Here is a 19907-nt window from a genome sequence, read left to right on the forward strand (position 1 = left end):
GTAGCTTGCAGATGATACTAAAATCAGCTGTGTGGTTGACCCTGAGGAAAGAAGTTGTTGACTGCAGGAAGATATCAATAAATTGGTCAGGTGGGCAGAACAGTGGCAAGTGGAATTCAATCCGGAGAAGTGTGAGGTAATGCATTTGGGAGGGCTAACACGGAAAGGGAATACACATTAAATGGTAGGACAGTGAGTAATGTAGAGGAACGAAGGGACCTTGGAGTGCATGTCCACAGATCCCTGAAGGTAGCAGGCCATGTAGATAAGGTGGTTAAGAAGGCATACGGAATTCTTGCCTTTATTAGCCGTGGCATAGAATACAAGAGCAGGAGGTTTAGACTTCTACTATATAAGATACTAGTTCGGCCTTAACTAGAGTACTGTGTGCAGTTCCTGTCACCACATTACGGGACAGATGTGATTGCACTAGAGAGGATACAGAGGAGATTTACAATGATGTTGCTGGGAGTAGAGAATCTTAGCTATGACGAAAGATTGGATAGGCTGGGTCTGTTTTCCTTGGAACGAAGGAGGTGGAGTGGAGACATTGCGGTGTAAAAAATTATGAGGGGCAGAGATAAAATGGATAGAAAGGACCTAGTTCCCTGAGCAGAGGGGTCAAAAACCAGGGCGGCACAGTTTTAACGTAATTGGTGGAAGGTTCAGAGGGGATTTGAAGGGAAATTTCTTCACCCAAAGGGTTGTGGGGGTCTGCAAGTCGCTGCCTGAAAGGATGGTGGAACCAGGAACCCTAAACATATTAAAAAGTACGTGGATGTGCACTTTAGATGCTCTAACCTGCAGGGCTACGGACCAAGAGCTGGGAAGTGGAATTAGGCAGTTTGTTGGCCAGCTCGGACACGATGGGCCGAAATGGTCTCCTTCCATGCTGTAACTTTATATGATTCTATGAATTCGGTGTTGAAACCCCATTTATACCGAATCCAACAAGGTCTAAAATTTAATGGGGTATTTAACAGCGATATTGCCAGGAAAAGCCCAGGTTTGGTCAGTTTCACTGATTTCCCTGATTGCACTGATTGTCGGCTATGGGGGTGGGGGCAGGGACACATGCAGCCAGTGTTGGAACAGTGAATGACTGACTGCAGCATCAGAATTTTCGCGGTTAGATGCCCATGCATTATTTCGCAAAGTTGCGGTCAGCTTCAAAGGGGTAATAACAGCGAACGTTATTAGTTCGCCGTCATTACCCACCGCAAATTCCGGGCTTTATAAAGTTAACCATTGTAATGCGCACAGTATCCATGAGCTGAGCGGTAATTTACTCCTCATATACACCTCATGACGAATGTTAACTATGAAGAACTTGAATTTCAGCAGTTGGGCTGCAGGAGTCATTAAACTAGCCAGAGATGGTCTCTGTAAAGAGGAACTCGCGGTTTTGTGGACTGGTGTATGTTTTCCCAGCTACAATCCATTACATTGAGTCACAGTCAATCCGGCCAAAATCCATGAAAACAGACAGCAATGAAACGTAATAAACTGTTTCCAACAGGGATGTTCCATATCAGTTTAATTTTATTCTAAATGTGTGATTACAGTAAAGGATTCTCCACAAACGGCAGCTGATCCAAATTTACAAAACACACATTGCATCAAATTCAATTTCAATCAAACCAGCTCGGTTTGCCGTCAAAACAACACGATTACAGAGACTGGGTGGAGAGGGGCTGAGATAAGCTGTGAATCAAGATTGTGTCCTTCGTGTGAAAATCTTCCGTGTTCCTCGTTATTTTACAATCTTAGAAAGCACAGTGAAGGGATATTTCACCCCATTCTTCAGCTCCTCTCTGAACTTACTCTGGGTCACGGCATAAATAAAAGTGTTTGTGCAGCAACTCTGGAGCTGGAGCATATATCCAATTTCAAGTACAATGTTGAAGTTTAGAGAACCATCGAATATATTCAGCAAAGTAAATCTACAATACATCGTGGCCACCATGAGTACAGCCCATAGAAGGAGAAAATTCCCCGAGATCACAAACAGTACAGTAATTGATTTTCTCCTGTTTTTTGACTCTGGATCACTGGGACTCTCCCCACTGACCCGGTCCCGAAGTCGCTTGCGAATTCTGATGGTCAACAAAATGTGTCTGACAGTTAAAATATTGAGCATCAGAATCAGGATAAATGGTACACACGGGTTGAAAATATAATGTAGAAATTCAATTGCTGTCCATACTGGTGAAAACATAACGCTGTAGGGCATAGCACAGAACCAAGGTAGTCTCATAAGCAGATATCTGCCTGTAAACAAAAAGTACCAGAAAATGTTCTTCACACAGAACAACACAGTCATTGTTCCAATAACCACCGCCGCCGATTTCTCGGTGCAATATTTGTTTTTTAGCTTCTGGCAACATATAGCCACAAATCGATCAAAGGTGAAAGCGACGGTGAACCAGACAGAACAGTCTGTGGCTGCATAAAGTAGGACGGCGTGGATGTTACACACTTTAATATCGAACAGAAAGTCAAACGTTTTATAATAAACAATGGGGATGTGCCTCAGTATCAGATCGATGATAACGACCAGTAGATCCGCCGCTGCCATGGCCACCAGGTACCGAGTGACACATTTGGAGAGTCCACACTTTCCCCGAGACAGGGTCACAATCGTCACTAAGTTAACTGTAAGGAAGGGGGAAAATGGAAACTATACATCAGAATGGGAGCAGAAATATCAGTGCTGTGGATCAATGGATGTCATTTACTGAAAGCCCACAACATCCCGTGAAGGAATCCAACGTGACAGAACGTTATTATAGAGATAAGGCTTCAAGTCAACTATCAGTAATGATTTGAGAAGTCCAGGTCTGAGCAAATTGGTAAATAAACACGAAAAATAACACGGTTATGTTTATTCAGAGATGTCCAATAATAGAATATGGTCTCTGCTGATGAACAAAGAGTAAACGCCCTGACTGGTGCCAACAAAACCCGACAGTGCTGACAGAAGATCCCAGCATCGAATCTGGGCCTTGTCAGTTATAATTGGAATCAGTGACCCTGTGATATGCTGAGGTTGATCCCCTCTGTTTCCTGCTCCTGATCAGTGACTCTGGGATATGCTGAGGGTGTATCACCCCTTCGGTCCTGCTCCTGATCAGTGACTCTGGGATAGGCTGAGGGTGTAACCCCCTTTGGTCCTGCTCCTGATCAGTGACTCTGGGATAAGCTGAGGGTGTAAACCCCATTCAACCCTGCTGCTATAACAACAAAAAATGCTGGAAACACTCAGCAGGCCAGGCAGCATCAGAACTGATGAAGGGTCCCAGACCTGAAACGTAAACTCTGTTTCTCTCTCCACGGATGCTGCCTGGCCTGCTGAGTATTTCCAGCATTTTCTGTTGTTATTTCAGATTTCCAGCCTCTGCAGTATTATCCTCTAATATGGTGCAGCTGCTGATCAGTGATCCTGGGATTTGCTAAGTATGCACACTCCTGAGTCCTGATGCTGATCAGTGATCTGGGGTTTGCTGAGTATGCACACCCCTGATTCCTGATACTGACCAGTGACCCTGAGATTTGCTGAGTATGCACACCCCTGAGTCCTGATACTGACCAGTGACCCTGGGATTTGCTGAGTATGCACACCCCTGAGTCCTGATACTGACCAGTGACTCTGGGATTTGCTGAGTATGTACACCCCTGAGTCCAAACACTGACCAGTGACCCTGGAAATTGCAGAGTTTGCACACCCCTGAGTCCTGATGCTGATCAGTGACCCTGGGATTTGCTGAGTATGCACACCCATGAGTCCTGATGCTGATTAGTGACCCTGAGATTTGCTGAGTATGCACAATCCTGAGTCCTGATGCTGACCAGTGACCCTGGGATTTGCAGAGTATGCACACCCCTGAGTCCTGATGCTTTTTAGTGACCCTGGAATTTGCTGAGTATGCCCACCCCTGAGCCCTGATGGTGGTCAGCGACACTGGGATTTGCTGAGTATGCACACCCCTGAGTCCTGATGCTGACCAGTGTCCCTGGGATATTATGGGGTGTTCAGAACATATGAACATTGGAGCAGCAGTGTACCATTTAGCCTCTCGAGCCTGTTCCGCCATTTCATGAGATCATGTCTATCGGTATTCAAATTTGATTCATCTAAATCGGTTCCGTATCACTTAATGTCTAACCACCTTCCCTTGACATTCAACAGCATTATCATCGCCGAATCCCCCACAATCGACTTACTGGGGTCACCATTGACCAGATATTAAATGGACCTGCTCTTGTTGCCACATAAACACTGTGGCAACAAGAGTGGGTCAGGGACAAGGTATTCTGTGGCACGTGTCTCACATGCTGACTCCCAAAGCCTTTCCAGCATCTACAAGGCTCACGTGTGATGGAATACTCTCTACTTGCCTGGATGAGTTCAGCTCCAAGAACACTGAAAGAGCTCGACACCATTCAGGACAAAGTAACACGCTCGATTGGCACCCCATCCACCACCATAAACATTCACTCCCTCCACCACTGGCGCACCGTGGCTGCAGTGTGTACCGTCTACAAGATGCACTGCAGCAACTCGCCAAGGCTTCTTCGGCAGTAACTCACAAACCTGCGATCTCTTCCACCTAGAAGAGCAAGGACAGCAGCCGCCTGGGAATACCACCACCACCAAGTCCCCCTCCAAGTCACACACCATCCTGACTTAGCAGTGTATCGCTGATTCTTCATTGTAGCTGGGTCAAATGCCTGGAACTCTTTCCCTAACAGCAGTGTGGGAGTACCTTCTTCACCACCTTCTCAAGGGCAATGAGGGATGGGCAAAAATGCTGGCCTTGCCAGTGCAGACCACATCCCATAAATAAATAATAATTGCTCAGTTTTGCTGAATAACTTCCCAAAAACAGCTGTTAGACTATCCGGTCTATAATTTTCTGGTTTCTCTCTATTTCAGCTTTCCTAAATAACAATTACAGTTTTAATTTTGCAACCTAACTGGACAATTCCTAACTCGAGAGAGCTTCAAAATATTATGGCTAATGCATCTGCTATTTCCTCACTGGTTCCATTAAAACCACGGGGTGGAAACCATCTGGCCCTGGAGATTATCATACTTTCCTACCATTATATTTGCTAATACTGTTTTCTTGCTTACGTTATTTTTTGTGGGTTCCTGTCATTGATTCGTTAATAATTTCCCTGGAATGTCAGGTATATTATCATCTTCCTCAATTGTGAATGCTGACATAAGAACATAAGTATATAAGATGTAGGAGGAGGAGTAGGTCATTTGTCCCCTCGCGCCTGCTCCGTCATTCAATAAGATCATGGCGGCTCTGATCGTGGCCTCAAATCTACTTCCGTGTCCGCTCCCCATAACCCATGACTCAATTACTTTTCAAAAATCTGACTATCTCCACCTTAAATATATTAATCGACCCAGCCTCCACAGATCTTTGGGAGAGAGGATTTCAAAGATTCACGACCCTCTGAGAGAAGAAATCTTTCCTCATTTCCGATTTAAATGGGTGACCCCTTATTCTGAAATTATGCACCCTAGTTCTAGATTCTCCCACGAGGGGAAACATCCTTTCTGCATCTACCCTGTAAAGCCCCTTCAGAATCTTATGTTTCAATAAGACCCCCTCACATTCTGCTAAACACCAATGATTATTGACACAACCGTTCTTCATAAGACCACCACTCCATCTCCGGAATCAACCTCGTGAACCTTCTCTGAGCTGCCTCCAATTCAATTATATCCTTCCTTAAATAAGGAGACCAAAACTGTACTCCAGGTGCGGTCTCACCAACGTCCTGTACAGTTGTAACAGGACATCCCTGCTGTTATACTCCAGCCCCCTTACTTTCCATTTGCCTATCTAATTACTTGCTGTATCTGCATGCTAACGTTTTGTGTTTCATGTACAAGGAACTACAGATTCCTATGAACTGCAGCATTTTGTTATATTTTTTACTTTTCCTACCAAGTGTATAACCTCGCATTTTACCACGTTAAACTCCATCTGCAAGATTTTTGCCCACTCAATTAGCCTATCTATACCCATTTCGAGATTCTTTTCGTGCTCCACACAATTTGCTTTCCCACCTATCTTTGTATCATCAGCAAATTTGGCTAAATTACTCTAAATCCCTGCATCCAAGTCATTGATATAGATTGTAAATAGTTGAGGCCCCAGCACTGATCCCTGCGGCACCCACTAGTTACAGTTTGTCCACCTGAAAATGAACTATTTTTCCTGACTTTCTGCTTTCTGTTCATTAGCCAATCCTCTAGCCATTCTAGTACTCCCAACTGCTTCATCTCTTATCTTGTGTACTAACCTTCTATGTGCCATCTTTTCGAATGCCTTCTGTAAATCCAAATACATGACATCTACTGGTTCCCTTTTATCCACCCTGCTCGTTACATCCTCATAGAGCTCCAGCAAATTTGTCAAACATGATTTCCCTTTCAATAAACCATGTTGAATCTGCTTGACTATATTATGATTTTCTAAATGCCCTGCTACCACTTCCTTAATGATGGATGCCAGCATTTTCCCAATGACAGTTGTTAGGCTAACTGTTCGATAGTTGCCGGCATTCTGTCTCCCTCCATTCTTAAATAGCGGCGTTACATGTGCGGTTTTCCAGTCCCCTGGGACCTCTCCAGAATCCAGCGAATTTTGGTAGATTACAACAAATGCATCTACTATCTCTGCAGCCACCCATTTAAAGACTCTAGGATGCAGGCCAGCTGGTCCAGGGGATTTGTCCACGTTTAGTCCCATTAGTTTCTCTAGTACATTCTCTCTAGTGTTAGTGATTGTTTTAAGTTCCATCCCACCCGAATAGCCCCTTGATTATCCATTATTGGGATGCTTTTAGTTTCTTCTACCGTGAAGGCCGATGCAAAATATTTGTTCAATGTCTCCGGCATTTCTGTGTTTCCAATTTTATTAGCTCCCCAGCCTCATCCTTTAGGGGATTAACTTTTACTTTAGCTATTCTCTTCCTTTTTGTATACATGTAGAAATGCTTACTGTCTGTTTCCACATTTCCTGCTAGCTTACTCTCATAAGCTACCTTTTCTCTCTATCGTCTTTTTAGTTACCCTTTGCTGGTTTAAAAATTTCCCAATTCTCTGACCTTTCACTATTCTTCGCATCATTGTATGTTTTGTTTTCAATTTGATACCATCCTTTATTTCCTTAGTTAGCCACGGATGGTTCCTCCTTCTCTTAGAGTCTTTCTTTCTCACTGGAATATATTTTTGCTGAGAGTAATGACATATCTCCTTAAATGTTTGCCACTGCTTTTCTACAGTCTTTCCCTGCAATAAATGTTCCCAGTTCAATTTAACCAAGTCTGCCTTCATACCTTTCCAATTACCTTTGCTTAAGTTCAGGACACTAGTTTGAGATCTAGCTTTCTCACCCTCAATCTGAATTTGAAATTCTACCATGCTATGTTCACTCTTCCCAAGTGGATCCTTTACTTCGAGATCATTAATTAATCCAGCCTCCTTACAAATGGTCAGATATCAAATAGTCTTCTCCCTGGTTGTGTTCACGGCTCATTGTTCCAAGAAACCATCCTGTATACACTCTAAGAACTCTTTCTCAATCTCTCTTTGCCAATTTGCTTTGTCCAGTCAATATGAAGATTAAAATCTCCCATGATTATAGCCATAACTTTCTTACAAGCATCAAATATTTCTTAAATTATATGCTGTCCTACTGTGTGGCTGTTGTTTGTAGGCCTGTAGACCACTCCGCCAAGTGACTTCTTACCTTTAGTATTTCTTATCTCCACCCCAACTGATTCTAGGTCTTGATCTTTTAGGCCAATATCATTTCTCATTACGGCACTGATCTGATCCCTTATTAACAGAGCTACACCACCTCCTTTTGCTTTCTGCCTAGCCCTACGAAATTGCAAATACCCCATAATATTTAGTTTCCAGTCTTGGTCATCTTGCAACCACGTCTCTCCAATGGCTATCAGATCAAACCCATTTATTTCTATTTGTGCTGTCAACTCATCTATCTTGTTACGAATGCTACGTGCGTTCAGATATGGGGATTTAATATTGTCTTTTTAACCATTCCTCCCTACACTGACGCCTTTTTCTGATGCACTCTTATGTGTATAGGCTCTGTTCCAATGTAATTCGTCAACAAGTCTCGTATTTCCTTATTTTCATTTGCAATATTACCAGTATCTGTTTTTAAAGAGGCCACATTACTCCTTACTCCGTTTATCCGTACATAATTTTAAAACATTTTGTGTTACATTTTCATATCCATCGCAATTTTCTTTTCATATTCCCTCTTTACAGCTCCTACTGTCTTTTTTGTCTTCCATTGCTCTCCTTTATATCTTTGACAATCCCACGATTTACACTATTATTATCACTTTTTAAAGTTCTTGACATTCTCTTTATGTTATCTCTCACATTTTCTGTTGCACATTGTCCACATGAGTCCTGTTCCTGATCAGTGACCCTGGAATTTGGTGCGAATAATTGCCTGAGTCGTGCTCCTGATCAATGAATATTGATATTGAAGGGGATTATCCCCTGGCTGCTACTCCTGATCATTGACCTGGGGAAAGGTTTGCCTATTTGCGTTGATGCTGTTCCTGATCAGTGATCTGGGTATGGTGGGGGTAATCTCTAATGTGCTGCTCCTGATCACTGCCTCTGGAATATGGTGGGGGTATTCCCCCGGGTGCTGCTCCTGATCAGTGACCCTGGGATATGGTTGGGTTAATCCACTGGGAGCTGCTCCTGAGCAGTGTACCTGGGATATGGTGTGGGTAATCCCCTGAGTGCACATCCTGATCAGTGACCTTGGGGTGTGGTGGGGATAATCCCCTGGGTGTTGCTCCTGACCAGTGACCCAGGGATATGGTGTGGGTAATCACCTGGGTGCTACTCCTGACCAGTGACCCTGGGATATGGTGGAGTAATCCCCTGGGTGCTGCTCCTGATCAGTGACCCAGGGATATGGTGTGGGTAATCCCCTGGGTGCTACTCCTGACCAGTGACCTAGGGATATGGTGGGGGTAATCCCCTGGGTGCTACTCCTGACCAGTGACCCAGGGATATGGTGTGGGTAATCCCCTGGGTGCTACTCCTGATCAGTGACCCAGGGATATGGTGTGGGTAATCCCCTGGGTGCTACTCCTGACCAGTGACCCAGGGATATGGTGGGGGTAATCCCCTGGATGCTACTCCTGACCAGTGACCCAGGGATATGGTGGGGGTAATCCCCTGGGTGCTGCTCCTAACCAGTGACCCAGGGATATGGTGTGGGTAATCTCCTGGGTGCTGCTCCTGACCAGTGACCCAGGGATATGGTGTGGGTAATCCCCTGGGTGCTGCTCCTGATCAGTGACCCTGGAATATGGTGGGGGTAATCCCCTGGGAGCTGCTCCTGACCAGTGATCCTGGGATATGGTGTGGGTAATCCCCTGGGTGTTGCTCCTGACCAGTGACCCAGGGATATGGTGTGGGTAATCCCCTGGGTGCTGCTCCTGATCAGTGACCCTGGAATATGGTGGGGGTAATCCCCTGGGAGCTGCTTCTGATCAGTGACCCTGGGATATGGTGGGGGTAATCCCCTGGGTGTTGCTCCTGACCAGTGACCCTGGGATATGGTGGGGGTAATCCCCTGGGAGCTGCTCCTGATCAGTGACACTGGGATATGGTGTGGGTAATCCCCTGGGTGCTGCTCCTGATCAGTGCCCTGGGATATGGTTGCGGTAATCCCCTGGGTTCTCCTCCTGATCAGTGGCTCTGGGATATGGTGGGGGTAACCCCCTGGGTGCTGCTCCTGATCAGTGACCCTGGGATATGGTTGCGGTAATCCCCTGGGTTCTGCTCCTGATCAGTGACTCTGGGATATGGTGGGGGTAACCTCCTGGGTGCTGCTCCTGATCAGTGACCCTGGGATATGGTTGCTGTATTCCCACGTGTGCTGCTCCTGATCAGTGACCCTGGGATATGGTGGGGGTAAACCCCTGGGTGCTGCTGCTGATCAGTGACCCTGGGATATGGTGGGGGTATTCCCCCGGGTACTGCTCCTCATCAGTGAACCTGGGATATGGTGGGGGTAATCCCCTGGGTGCTGCTCCTGATCAGTGACCCTCGAATATGGTGGGGGTAATCCACTGGGAGCTGCTCCTGACCGGTGACCCTGGGATATGGTGTGGGTAATCCCCTGGGTGCTACTCCTGACCAGTGACCCAGGGATATGGTGTGGCTAATCCCCTGGGTGCTGCTCCTGATCAGTGTACCTGGGATATGGTGTGGGTAATCCCCTGGGTGCTGCTCCTGATCAGTGTACCTGGGATATGGTGTGGGTAATCCCCTGGGTGCTGCTCCTGATCAGTGACCCTGGGATATGGTGGGGGTAATCCCCTGGGTGCTGCTCCTGATCAGTGACCCTGGGATATGGTGGGGTTAACCCCCTGGGTGCTGCTTCTGACCAGTGACCTGGGATATGCTGGGGTAATCCCCTGGGTGCTGCTCCTGATCTGTGACCCTGGGATATGGTGGGGTAATCCCCTGGGTGCTGCTCCTGATCAGTGACCCTGGGATATGGTGGCGGTAATCCCCTGTGAGCTGCTCCTGATCTGTGACCCTGGGATAGGGTGGGGGTAATCCCCTGGGTGCTACTCCTGACCGGTGACCCTGGGATATGGTGTGGGTAATCCCCTGGGTGCTACTCCTGACCAGTGACCCTGGGATATGGTGTGGCTAATCCCCTGGGTGCCGCTCCTGATCAGTGTACCTGGGATATGGTGTGGGTAATCCCCTGGGTGCTGCTCCTGATCAGTGACCCTGGGATATGGTGGGGGTAACCCCCTGGGTGCTGCTTCTGACCAGTGACCTGGGATATGGTGGGGTAATCCCCTGGGTGCTGCTCCTGATCTGTGACCCTGGGATATGGTGGGGTAATCCCCTGGGTGCTGCTCCTGATCAGTGACCCTGGATATGGTGGCGGTAATCCCCTATGTGCTGCTCCTGATCTGTGACCCTGGGATATGGTGGGGGTAATCCCCTGGGTGCTGCTCCTGATCAGTGACCCTGGGATATGGTGGGGGTAATCCACTGGGTGCTGCTCCTGATCAGTGAGCCTGGGATATGGTGGGGGCAATCCCCAGGGCGGCTCTCCTGCTCAGTGACGCTGGGATATGGTTGGTAATCCCCGGGGTGCTGCTCCTGTTCACTGTGCAATGCCTTCTGCTGGAAAGTGCCTGCTTGGATGTTTGCCGAGCAACAGGATTGTTCAGCCATTTTAGGTGCCCTGGCAGAATGGCCTTTTACACCTGCTGACTTGCCTCACATTTTATTAACGATAATTTCAGAGTGGTCCCTGGTACCGAAACCAAGCAAGGACCTGTAGAAACCCGAAGTTTACACTAACTCGGCGAGTGGAAATGGGGCGGGTTCGGGTCGGACAACTGTTTCACTCACCGTCCAATTGTCCGGAACATTGAATTCAATGAAGAGCAAAATCTGGCGGACTGTAAAACGGGTGTCCATCCTGAACGCGCCCTGTTCCCGCCGGGCGGGTTTGGTTCAAACTTTAGCTGAAATTATTTGCAGAGGCAGAGTACAAGAGTGAATTAAAAACATCAATGAGATCTTTCAAAATAAACATCAGCAGTGAGATAGGTCGGAACAGGAGACAGCGAAAATCACACTCAGCGGATCTACTTCTAACTAAAGAGGATTCTGTAGAGGAATCAGAGGAAGGCACCAGACCATGAGGAGAGAGTGGGTCTGGGGATTCGCTTTTGGAATATCTCAGCAAACAGCTGAGACCGAGAGAAGGCTCATCAGCTCTTTCTGGGCAGGAAACATCTGGGGTGTGAAACGGCAGTGGAAAAATGGACCAAAGGAGAATATTCTTAAATCAACTGTGGCACATGATGTAACTAACGATATGATCTGCCACCTTGTGTTTGAGAAAATATCTGAATGGAAGTGGAACAATGTTAATCTGGCGCTGTCCACATATAAGTGAGAACTGAATAGGTTAAAATTGATCGAGGGATTAAAAAGCGATAAACTGATAAAGGAATCTATTCTGCACATTACTCCACTTACAGTCAATTGGAATTACAACCAATTGGAATGGTTTATCGCCAGTTGCAACACTGTATCATTAATTTTACCCAGCAGATGTAAAAAATATCCTTAAAGACATGAACTTCTTTCTGACTTGATTTGCTTCTGTCTTCACTGTCTAACAATTAAGCACCGCCTGTCCGGAGCACACACAACTAATCGGTTCGGGGAACAGACCCCTCATCAATAATAGAACCCGCCCGACCCACCTTCCTTTAAAATCAATGGAAGGACCATGGCTGGTTCTGAAAATCCGTCTCGCCCTCTTTTTATCCCACCGGCCTCCTCATTCGCTGTTTAACTCCCAGATGGTAAAGAGTAAAATCTACTCCCAGACTCAGAGCAGACAGCAGACTGTAAGATATTCATAGAAACATGGAAACATAGAAGATAGGAGCAGGAGTAGGCCATTCGGCCCCTCGAGCCTGCTCCGCCATTTAATGAGATCATGGCTGATCATCCAAATTCAGAACCCGGTCCCTGCTTTCTCCAAATATCTCTTGATCCCTTTAGCCTTAAGAAATATATCCAACTCCTTCTTGAAAATATTTAATGAATTGGCCTCAACTGCCTTCTGTGGTAGAGAATTCCACAGTTGTGCCACTCTCTGGGTGAAGAAATTCCTCCTCATCTCTGTCCTAAATGGCTTATCCCTTATCGTTAGTCTGTGACCCCCTGGTTCTGGACTCCCCCACCATCGGGAACATCCATCCTGCATCTAGTCTGTCTAGTCCTATTAGAATTTTATAAGTTTCAATGGGATCCCCTCTTATTCTTCCAAACTCCAGCGAGTATAAGCCCAATCGACCCAATCTCTCCTTTAACGTCATTCCTGCCATCCCAGGTATCAGCCTGGTGAATCTTCGCTGCACTCCTTCCATGGCAAGAACTTCCTTCCTCAGATAAGGCGACCAAAACTGCACACAATACTCAAGGTGTGGTCTCACCAAGGCCGTGTACAACTGCAGCAAGACATCCTTGTTCCTGTACTCGAATCCTCTCGCTACGAAGGCCAACATACCATTTGACTTCTTAACTGCCCGCTTCACCTGCACGCTTAGCTTCAGCGACTGGTGCACAAGGACACCCAGGTCTCGTTGCACTTCCCCTTCTCCCAATCTATTGCCGTTCAGATAATAATCTGCCTTCCTGTTTTTGACACCAAAGTGGATATCCTCGAATTTATCCACATTATCCTGCATCTGCCATATATCTGATCAATCACCGAACGTGTCCAAATTATACTGCAGTTTCTCAGCATCCTCTTCACAGCACACACGCCCACCCAGCTTTGTGACTTCTGTAAACTTGGAGATATTACATCTAGTTCCCTCGTCTAGATCATTAATATATATTGTGAATAGCTGGGGTACTAGCACCGATCCCTGCGGTACCCCATTAGTCATGCCTGCCACTCGAAAAAAGACTCGCTTATTCCAACTCATTCCTTCCTGTCTGCCAACCAGTTCTCTATCCAAGTAAGTACCTCGCCCCTAATCCCATGTGCTTTAACTTTACACGCTAATCTCTTATGCGGGACCTTATCGAAAGCCTTCTGAAAGTCCAAATACACCACATCCACTGGTTCTCCCTTATCTATTCTACCAGTTACTTCCTCAAAACATTCCTGTGCATTAGTCAAGCACGATTTACCTTTTGTAAATCCATGTTGACTTTGTCCATTACTGTCACTGTTTTCCAAATGCTCTGCTGTTACATCTTTTACAATGGACTCCTGGATTTTCCCCACTACCGATGTCAGGCTTACCAGTCTATAAATCCCTGTTTTCTCTCTACCACCTTTTTTGAATACTGAGGTAAGATTAGCTACCCTCCAATCCATGGGAACTGTTCCAGATTCAATTGAATTTCGGAAGATGACCAGCAATGCATCTACTGTTTCTAGGGCCACTTCCTTAAGTACCCTTGGATGTAGATTATCAGGCCCTGGGGATTTATCGGCCTTCAATCCCATCAATTTCCTTAACACCATTTCCCTACAAATACTGATTTCATTCAGTTGCTCCCTCTCATTAGACCCTATGTTCCCCGACATCTCTGGGAGGTTACATGTGTCCTCCTTTGTGAAGACAGAACCAAAGTATGTATTTAATTGGTCATCCATTTCTTTGTTCCCCATTATAAATTCCCCTGATTCTGACTGCAAGGTGCCTACGTTTGACTTCACCAATCTCTTTCTCTTCACATATCTATAGAAGCTTTTACAATCAGTTTTTATGTTCCCTGCAAGCTTACTCTCATATTCAATTTCCCCCCTCGTAATTAATCCCTCTGTCCTCATTTGCTGAATACTAAACTGATCCCAAACTTCAGATTTGCTGCTTTTTCTGGCCAATTTATATGTCCTCTCGTTGGATCTTATGCTATCCCTAATTTCCCTTGTTAGCCACAGTTGAGTCACCTTTTTTGTTTTATTTTTATGCCAAAAATGATGAACAAATTCTGAAGTTCATCCATGCGATATTTAAATATTTGCCATTGCCTATCCAGAGTCAACCTCTTTAGTAACACTCCCCAATCATTGTACCCATCTTGCGCCTCATACCAACGTAGTTTCCTTTATATAAATTCAGGACCCTAGTCTCTGAGTCAACTACTTCACTCTCCATCTTAATGAAGAATTCTATCATATTATGATCGCTGTGCTCCAAGGGGCCTCGCACAACAAGATTGCTAATTAATCCTTTCTCATTACATAATACCCAGTCAAAGATGACCTGATCTCTAGTTGGTTCCTCGACATATTGGTCCAGGAAACCATCCCGTATACACTCTAGGAATTCCTCCTCCACAGTATTGTTACTGATTTGGTTAGCCCAATCAAAATGTAGATTAAAGTCACCCATGATAACTGCTGTGCCCTTATTGCATGCATCTCTGATTTCCCTTTTAATGCCATCCCCATTCTCAGCATTACTGTTTGGGGGTCTGTATACAAGTCCCACTAACGTTTTCTGCCCCTTGGTATTTCTCAGCTCTACCCATACAGATTCCACATTAGCAGAGCTAATATCCTTCCTTACTATTGTGTTAACCTACTCTTTAATCAGCAATGCTACCCCACCTCCTTTTCCTTTTTGAATGTCTTTCCTGTATACTGAATTCCCTTGGATGTTGAGTTCCCAGCCTTGGTCACGCTGGAGCAATGTTTCCATAATCCCAATCATATCCTATCCATTTATATCTATTTGAGCAGCTAATTCATGCACCTTATTACGAATGCTCCTCGCATTAAGACACAAAGCATTCAGGCTTGTTTTATTAACACTTTTAGACCTTTTAGAACTATTATTTACTGTGCTCATGTTTGATTTAAACCCTTGACTTCTCTGCCTGCCACTTTTGCTTTGCTCCTTCCTGACTATTGCTTCGATTCCTGTTTCCCATTCCTCTGTCTCACTGCACATGTTCCCAAACACCAGCCATTTTAGTTTAAACCCTCCCCAACAGCACTAGCAAACACTCCCCCTAGGCCATCGGGCCCGGTCCTGCCCAGGTGCAAACCGTCCGGTTTGTACTGGACCCACCTCCCCCTAGAACCGGTTCCAATGTACCAGGAATTTGAATTCCTCCCCCTTGCATGATTCTTCTGGCCATGTATTCAGCTGAAGCATCCTTCTATTTTTACTCTGACTAGCACGTGGCACTGGTAGCAATCCTGAGATTCTACCTTTGAGGTCCTTTTTTTAAAAATTTACCTCCTAACTCCCTATTTTCAGCTTTTAGGACCTCGTCCCGGTTTTTACCAATATCGTCGGTACCTATATGCACCACGATAACTGGCGGCTCGCCCTCAACCTCCAGAATGATCTGCCACCACACCGAGACAGCCTTGACCCTTGCACCAGGGAGGAAACACACCATCCTGGAGTCTCATTTGCGGCCACAGAAACGCCTAGCTACTCCCCTTACAATAGAATCCCCTATTGCTATAGCTCTCCCACTATTTTTCCTTCTGCCTTGTGCAACAGAATGACCCACGGTGCCAAGAAGTTGGTTGCTGCTGCCTTCCTCTGATAAGCCATCCTCCTCAACAATATCCAAAGCGGTATATCTGTTTGAGAGGGGGATGATCTCAGGGGACCCCTGCACTACCTGCCTGCGCCTACTACTCTGCCTGATGGTCACCCATTCTCTTTCTGCCTGTGCTGCCTTTACCTGCGGTGTGACCAACTCATTAAACATGATATTCACGACATCCTCAGCATCGCAAATGCTCCAGTATGTATCCATTCGCAGCTCCAGCGATGCAATGCGGTCTGCCAGTAGCTGCAGCTGGAAACACTTCCCACACACATGGTCGTCAGGGACACAGGAATTTTCCCTGATTCCCAAATAGTTTAGGAGGAACATACCACGACACCAAGCTGTCCTGCCATGAATTACCCTTCAATTAATTTAAAGTAATTTAAATCAATCAATACCACCTATTACACTACAATTAAACGATACACTCAAGGGCCCTTGGTTACTAACACTAGAAACTATAAACACCAAAAAATGAAGACCTTCTAAACTTTATAAACCATGAAGCTTAACTGTCAATCTATAGAGTATAAATACTCCCTGGCCATACTCACCCAATCAGCTGCTCCCTCCTGGCCACGTCACGTTTTGGATCATGACGTGGCTCCAGAACGCCGCTGGAATGATTCATTCAATAAATCACCCAGTAACACTGCCAAGGAACAATATACTTTCAATCACACAGCAAGAGGAGTAAACAGAATACAATGAATTGTTGGATATGGAGACTTGCATAATGAGCACAGTGTTTACAGATAAATATCGTTTACTGCATGAAATAGGGACAGGGACACTTACAAGGAACACCAACAGCAACTGGGATTTGACAGTTCCAGACAGGAATACAATAAAAATGATTACAGGATTAATACTACGAGATAGAGACTTACCAGGGACACCAATAACAGCAAGGGTGGGATAATAAATCTTCTGCACACGTAGAGTTGCAGCCATTGCCATATTTTCTCATGGAGGTCTCCGATCCTTTCTTCAAACTTCTGCAGAGTGCTGATCCTGGGTTCTTCTGTAGACCAAGCTCCGAGAGACACTCTGGGTTAACACACTGAGCGAAGGCCCTTATATAAGGCGGGAGAAATCTCCACTGACATGATTAGGGCGCAAGGAGACTGACATTATTTACAGTGACTAAACAAACATATTCAGTTAATCTCTTTCACAGAACGTGTTGCAATATCATAAATTATATTTAACCCGATATTGCACAGATGTAATTTGAATCTCCCCAAAGCTCAGGATTAAACACGCTCTGTGCAATCGCCAGTATGACCATATTGGGTGAAGCAAGAACAGGATTATTTACAGGTTTCTGATGATCTCTGTGATAATGACGTTCTGTAATTTCAGAGAATTTCTATCCAGTTCTCAGTGTGGACTTCAACCTCAGTCAGTGAAAGCAAACCATGGCCCAGTGGTGAATTAATTAAAATTAAATCATTTTGTCACAGTTTTATTATTTTAAATACTTTAAAGAAAGGTAGGTTCATTTTTAGCCCCGTTAGAAAATGTAATTATTTTTTTCACAAATTTAAATTATTGTTTAAAATAGCTATTTCACGTAATTTATAGCTATTCTAAAAATGTGATTTTTAAAAATTTATTTCAAGTTTTAGTGATGTATTGGAGCTTAGAGTAATTATAGATTTGACAGCTCTTCCTGTCAAACTTATGAATGAAGCATTCCCTGCTACGATTGGCTCTCCATGGCCCACGTGATCCCAGGGGATACATCGAACGAACCGCGTCCCTGGGATATCGAAACTGCATACCGGCAGTTGGAGGAGGCCCAGGATCGAAATCCCATGCAGGCCCACAGCTCAACGGCCGGCGCACTAGATAAATGCAGGTCAGCGGCTTGGACCCGTGGGAAGCCTCCGACCCGAATTTCTGGGCCCATGTGTTTGTGACCCCGGGAATATTCTTTACTCATTCCTGAAGATCCATGACAAACATTTTCCTATTTCCATTGCCCACAAAATGCTGACACACTCCTGCCAACCGCAAGGAATGCCTGCACATGACTCAGAATCTTTCCCAGAAATACACAACCATTGACCCTGCACATAGTCAGATATGGCCATTTTCCTGCTCTAAACATTGAAATATTCTTGAGGGAACCCCACTATTATTGATACGCATCCAGAAACCCATGTGACAAGATTCCAAGAGCCCTATTATTGTAAATGGTGATGGAGTCATTGGTAACTGAATAAAGATTTACAATTGCATGGAAATTACTGGGGTTATGGCACAATTACTGGGAACCCATCCACAAATACTAACTGTTCCACAGAAGCCCTGCAAAGAACTCACTGTCAGGAGTTTCTTGCACTTATTTTCTCACTTCCAGGAGCAAAGTGCAAATAAATCACAGTTCCAGGGATCCCCATTACACAAAGACTTATTCCCTGAATTGTTACGGCGACTTCAGTTATGTGGAGAGATTAGAGAATCTGGGATTGTTCTTCTTAAAGCAGATAAGTGTAGATTTACATGAGGCAGTCAAAATCATGAAGGGCTTTGATAGAGTATATAGGGAGAAACTGTTTCCACTGGCGGGAGGGTCGGTTACCAAAGGACACAGATTTAAGATAATTGGCAACAAAATCCAGTAGGGACATCAGGAGCATTGTTGTTATGCGGCAATTTGTTGTGATCTGTAATAAAGCTCTAGAAATTGTACAAGGCCTGAAAACAGGCGCAGGCAGCGCAAAGATCGATCTGCTCCAGTCATTTGTAAGTGTTGCAGGCAACACACAAAATCCTGCTCTTTGAAATGATTGCAAAGCTGATCTCAGCCCTAAACCCGCTGCTGATTGGCATAGCACTGAACAGGGGGGCAGTATCATGTGCATTCTAATGGCCAATAAAGTTTGGCCTAGGTTCACTGCACTACTTTAGGAGGAAGTGCTTTGATGCAGAAGCAACTCATTGTCATTGTGGAGAGAGTCATGTTCTAACAGCTTAGGGAAAGGATGAGTACTTTTTCAGATGCAGCAATCAGGCCTTGGTCCTGGGGTTTCATAAACGCTTCAGGCCATCTATCCCAGAGGATCAAGAGGCCTTCAAGGCAGAACATCAGAGGGCTGTGTTGCGACAATTGTTAGCTCCAGGACCTGGATGCAGTACCACAAAAGTTTAATGTTCTCAGACGAGTGGTCAAGGTGGGTGAATGCATCATCAAATGCCATATCGCACCATCTGCACCATAAGCCTCGCACATTGCTCAATGTGCCGCACCCCAGTCACTCAGCTACAAACAATCTCTAGCAATCACCACTCATACTACTCAATCATAGTTTCACATGACCCACACACACTGACCACTGCTGCAAGACACACACCCACATCACAACACCTAGCACACACTGGTAACTATTCAACAATGGCAGGTACATCATCCAAATGCAAAGCACCACGTGCACTGACACCTCACTTTCTCTAGCAGGAAATGGTCGATGATAACCACCGGGAGCTGCAGCAGATGGGTGGAGGGAAAGACCGTCTGGAGAACCTGATGGAGTTGGAGGGAGCAGCGCTCGACAGCATTCGAGCAGCATTCACAGAGTGCGTGGTGAACGGCAAAGTTGAAAGCATTGATGATGATGGCGGTCTGCTCACACCTAATCCGTCTTCTCACATCCCACTTGCCCCTCAGCCCACAATATATTCTCAATTATAAGCTGTTGATGGTATATGCATGTGTCTCTTGCTT

The 19907-nt window shown here is 45.4% G+C and overlaps 1 protein-coding gene across 1 annotated transcript; it reads right to left on the reverse strand.

Moving 5' to 3' along the window:
- Positions 1-1546: 1546 nt before the first annotated feature.
- LOC147088424 (putative G protein-coupled receptor 139) lies at positions 1547-17211 on the reverse strand. The gene is made up of 2 exons (XM_085977082.1): positions 17065-17211; positions 1547-2655 (listed from the first exon to the last, which is right to left on the reverse strand). The coding sequence occupies exons 1-2, from the start codon at positions 17132-17134 to the stop codon at positions 1754-1756; spliced, it is 972 nt and encodes a 323-aa protein (XP_085833208.1). The 5' UTR covers positions 17135-17211; the 3' UTR covers positions 1547-1753.
- Positions 17212-19907: the final 2696 nt, after the last annotated feature.

The sequence above is a fragment of the Somniosus microcephalus genome, unplaced genomic scaffold, assembly GCF_052327205.1.
Source record: "Somniosus microcephalus isolate GS21.2 unplaced genomic scaffold, FLI_Smic_1.0 unresolved_chr4, whole genome shotgun sequence".
NCBI classification, from domain to species: domain Eukaryota; kingdom Metazoa; phylum Chordata; class Chondrichthyes; order Squaliformes; family Somniosidae; genus Somniosus; species Somniosus microcephalus.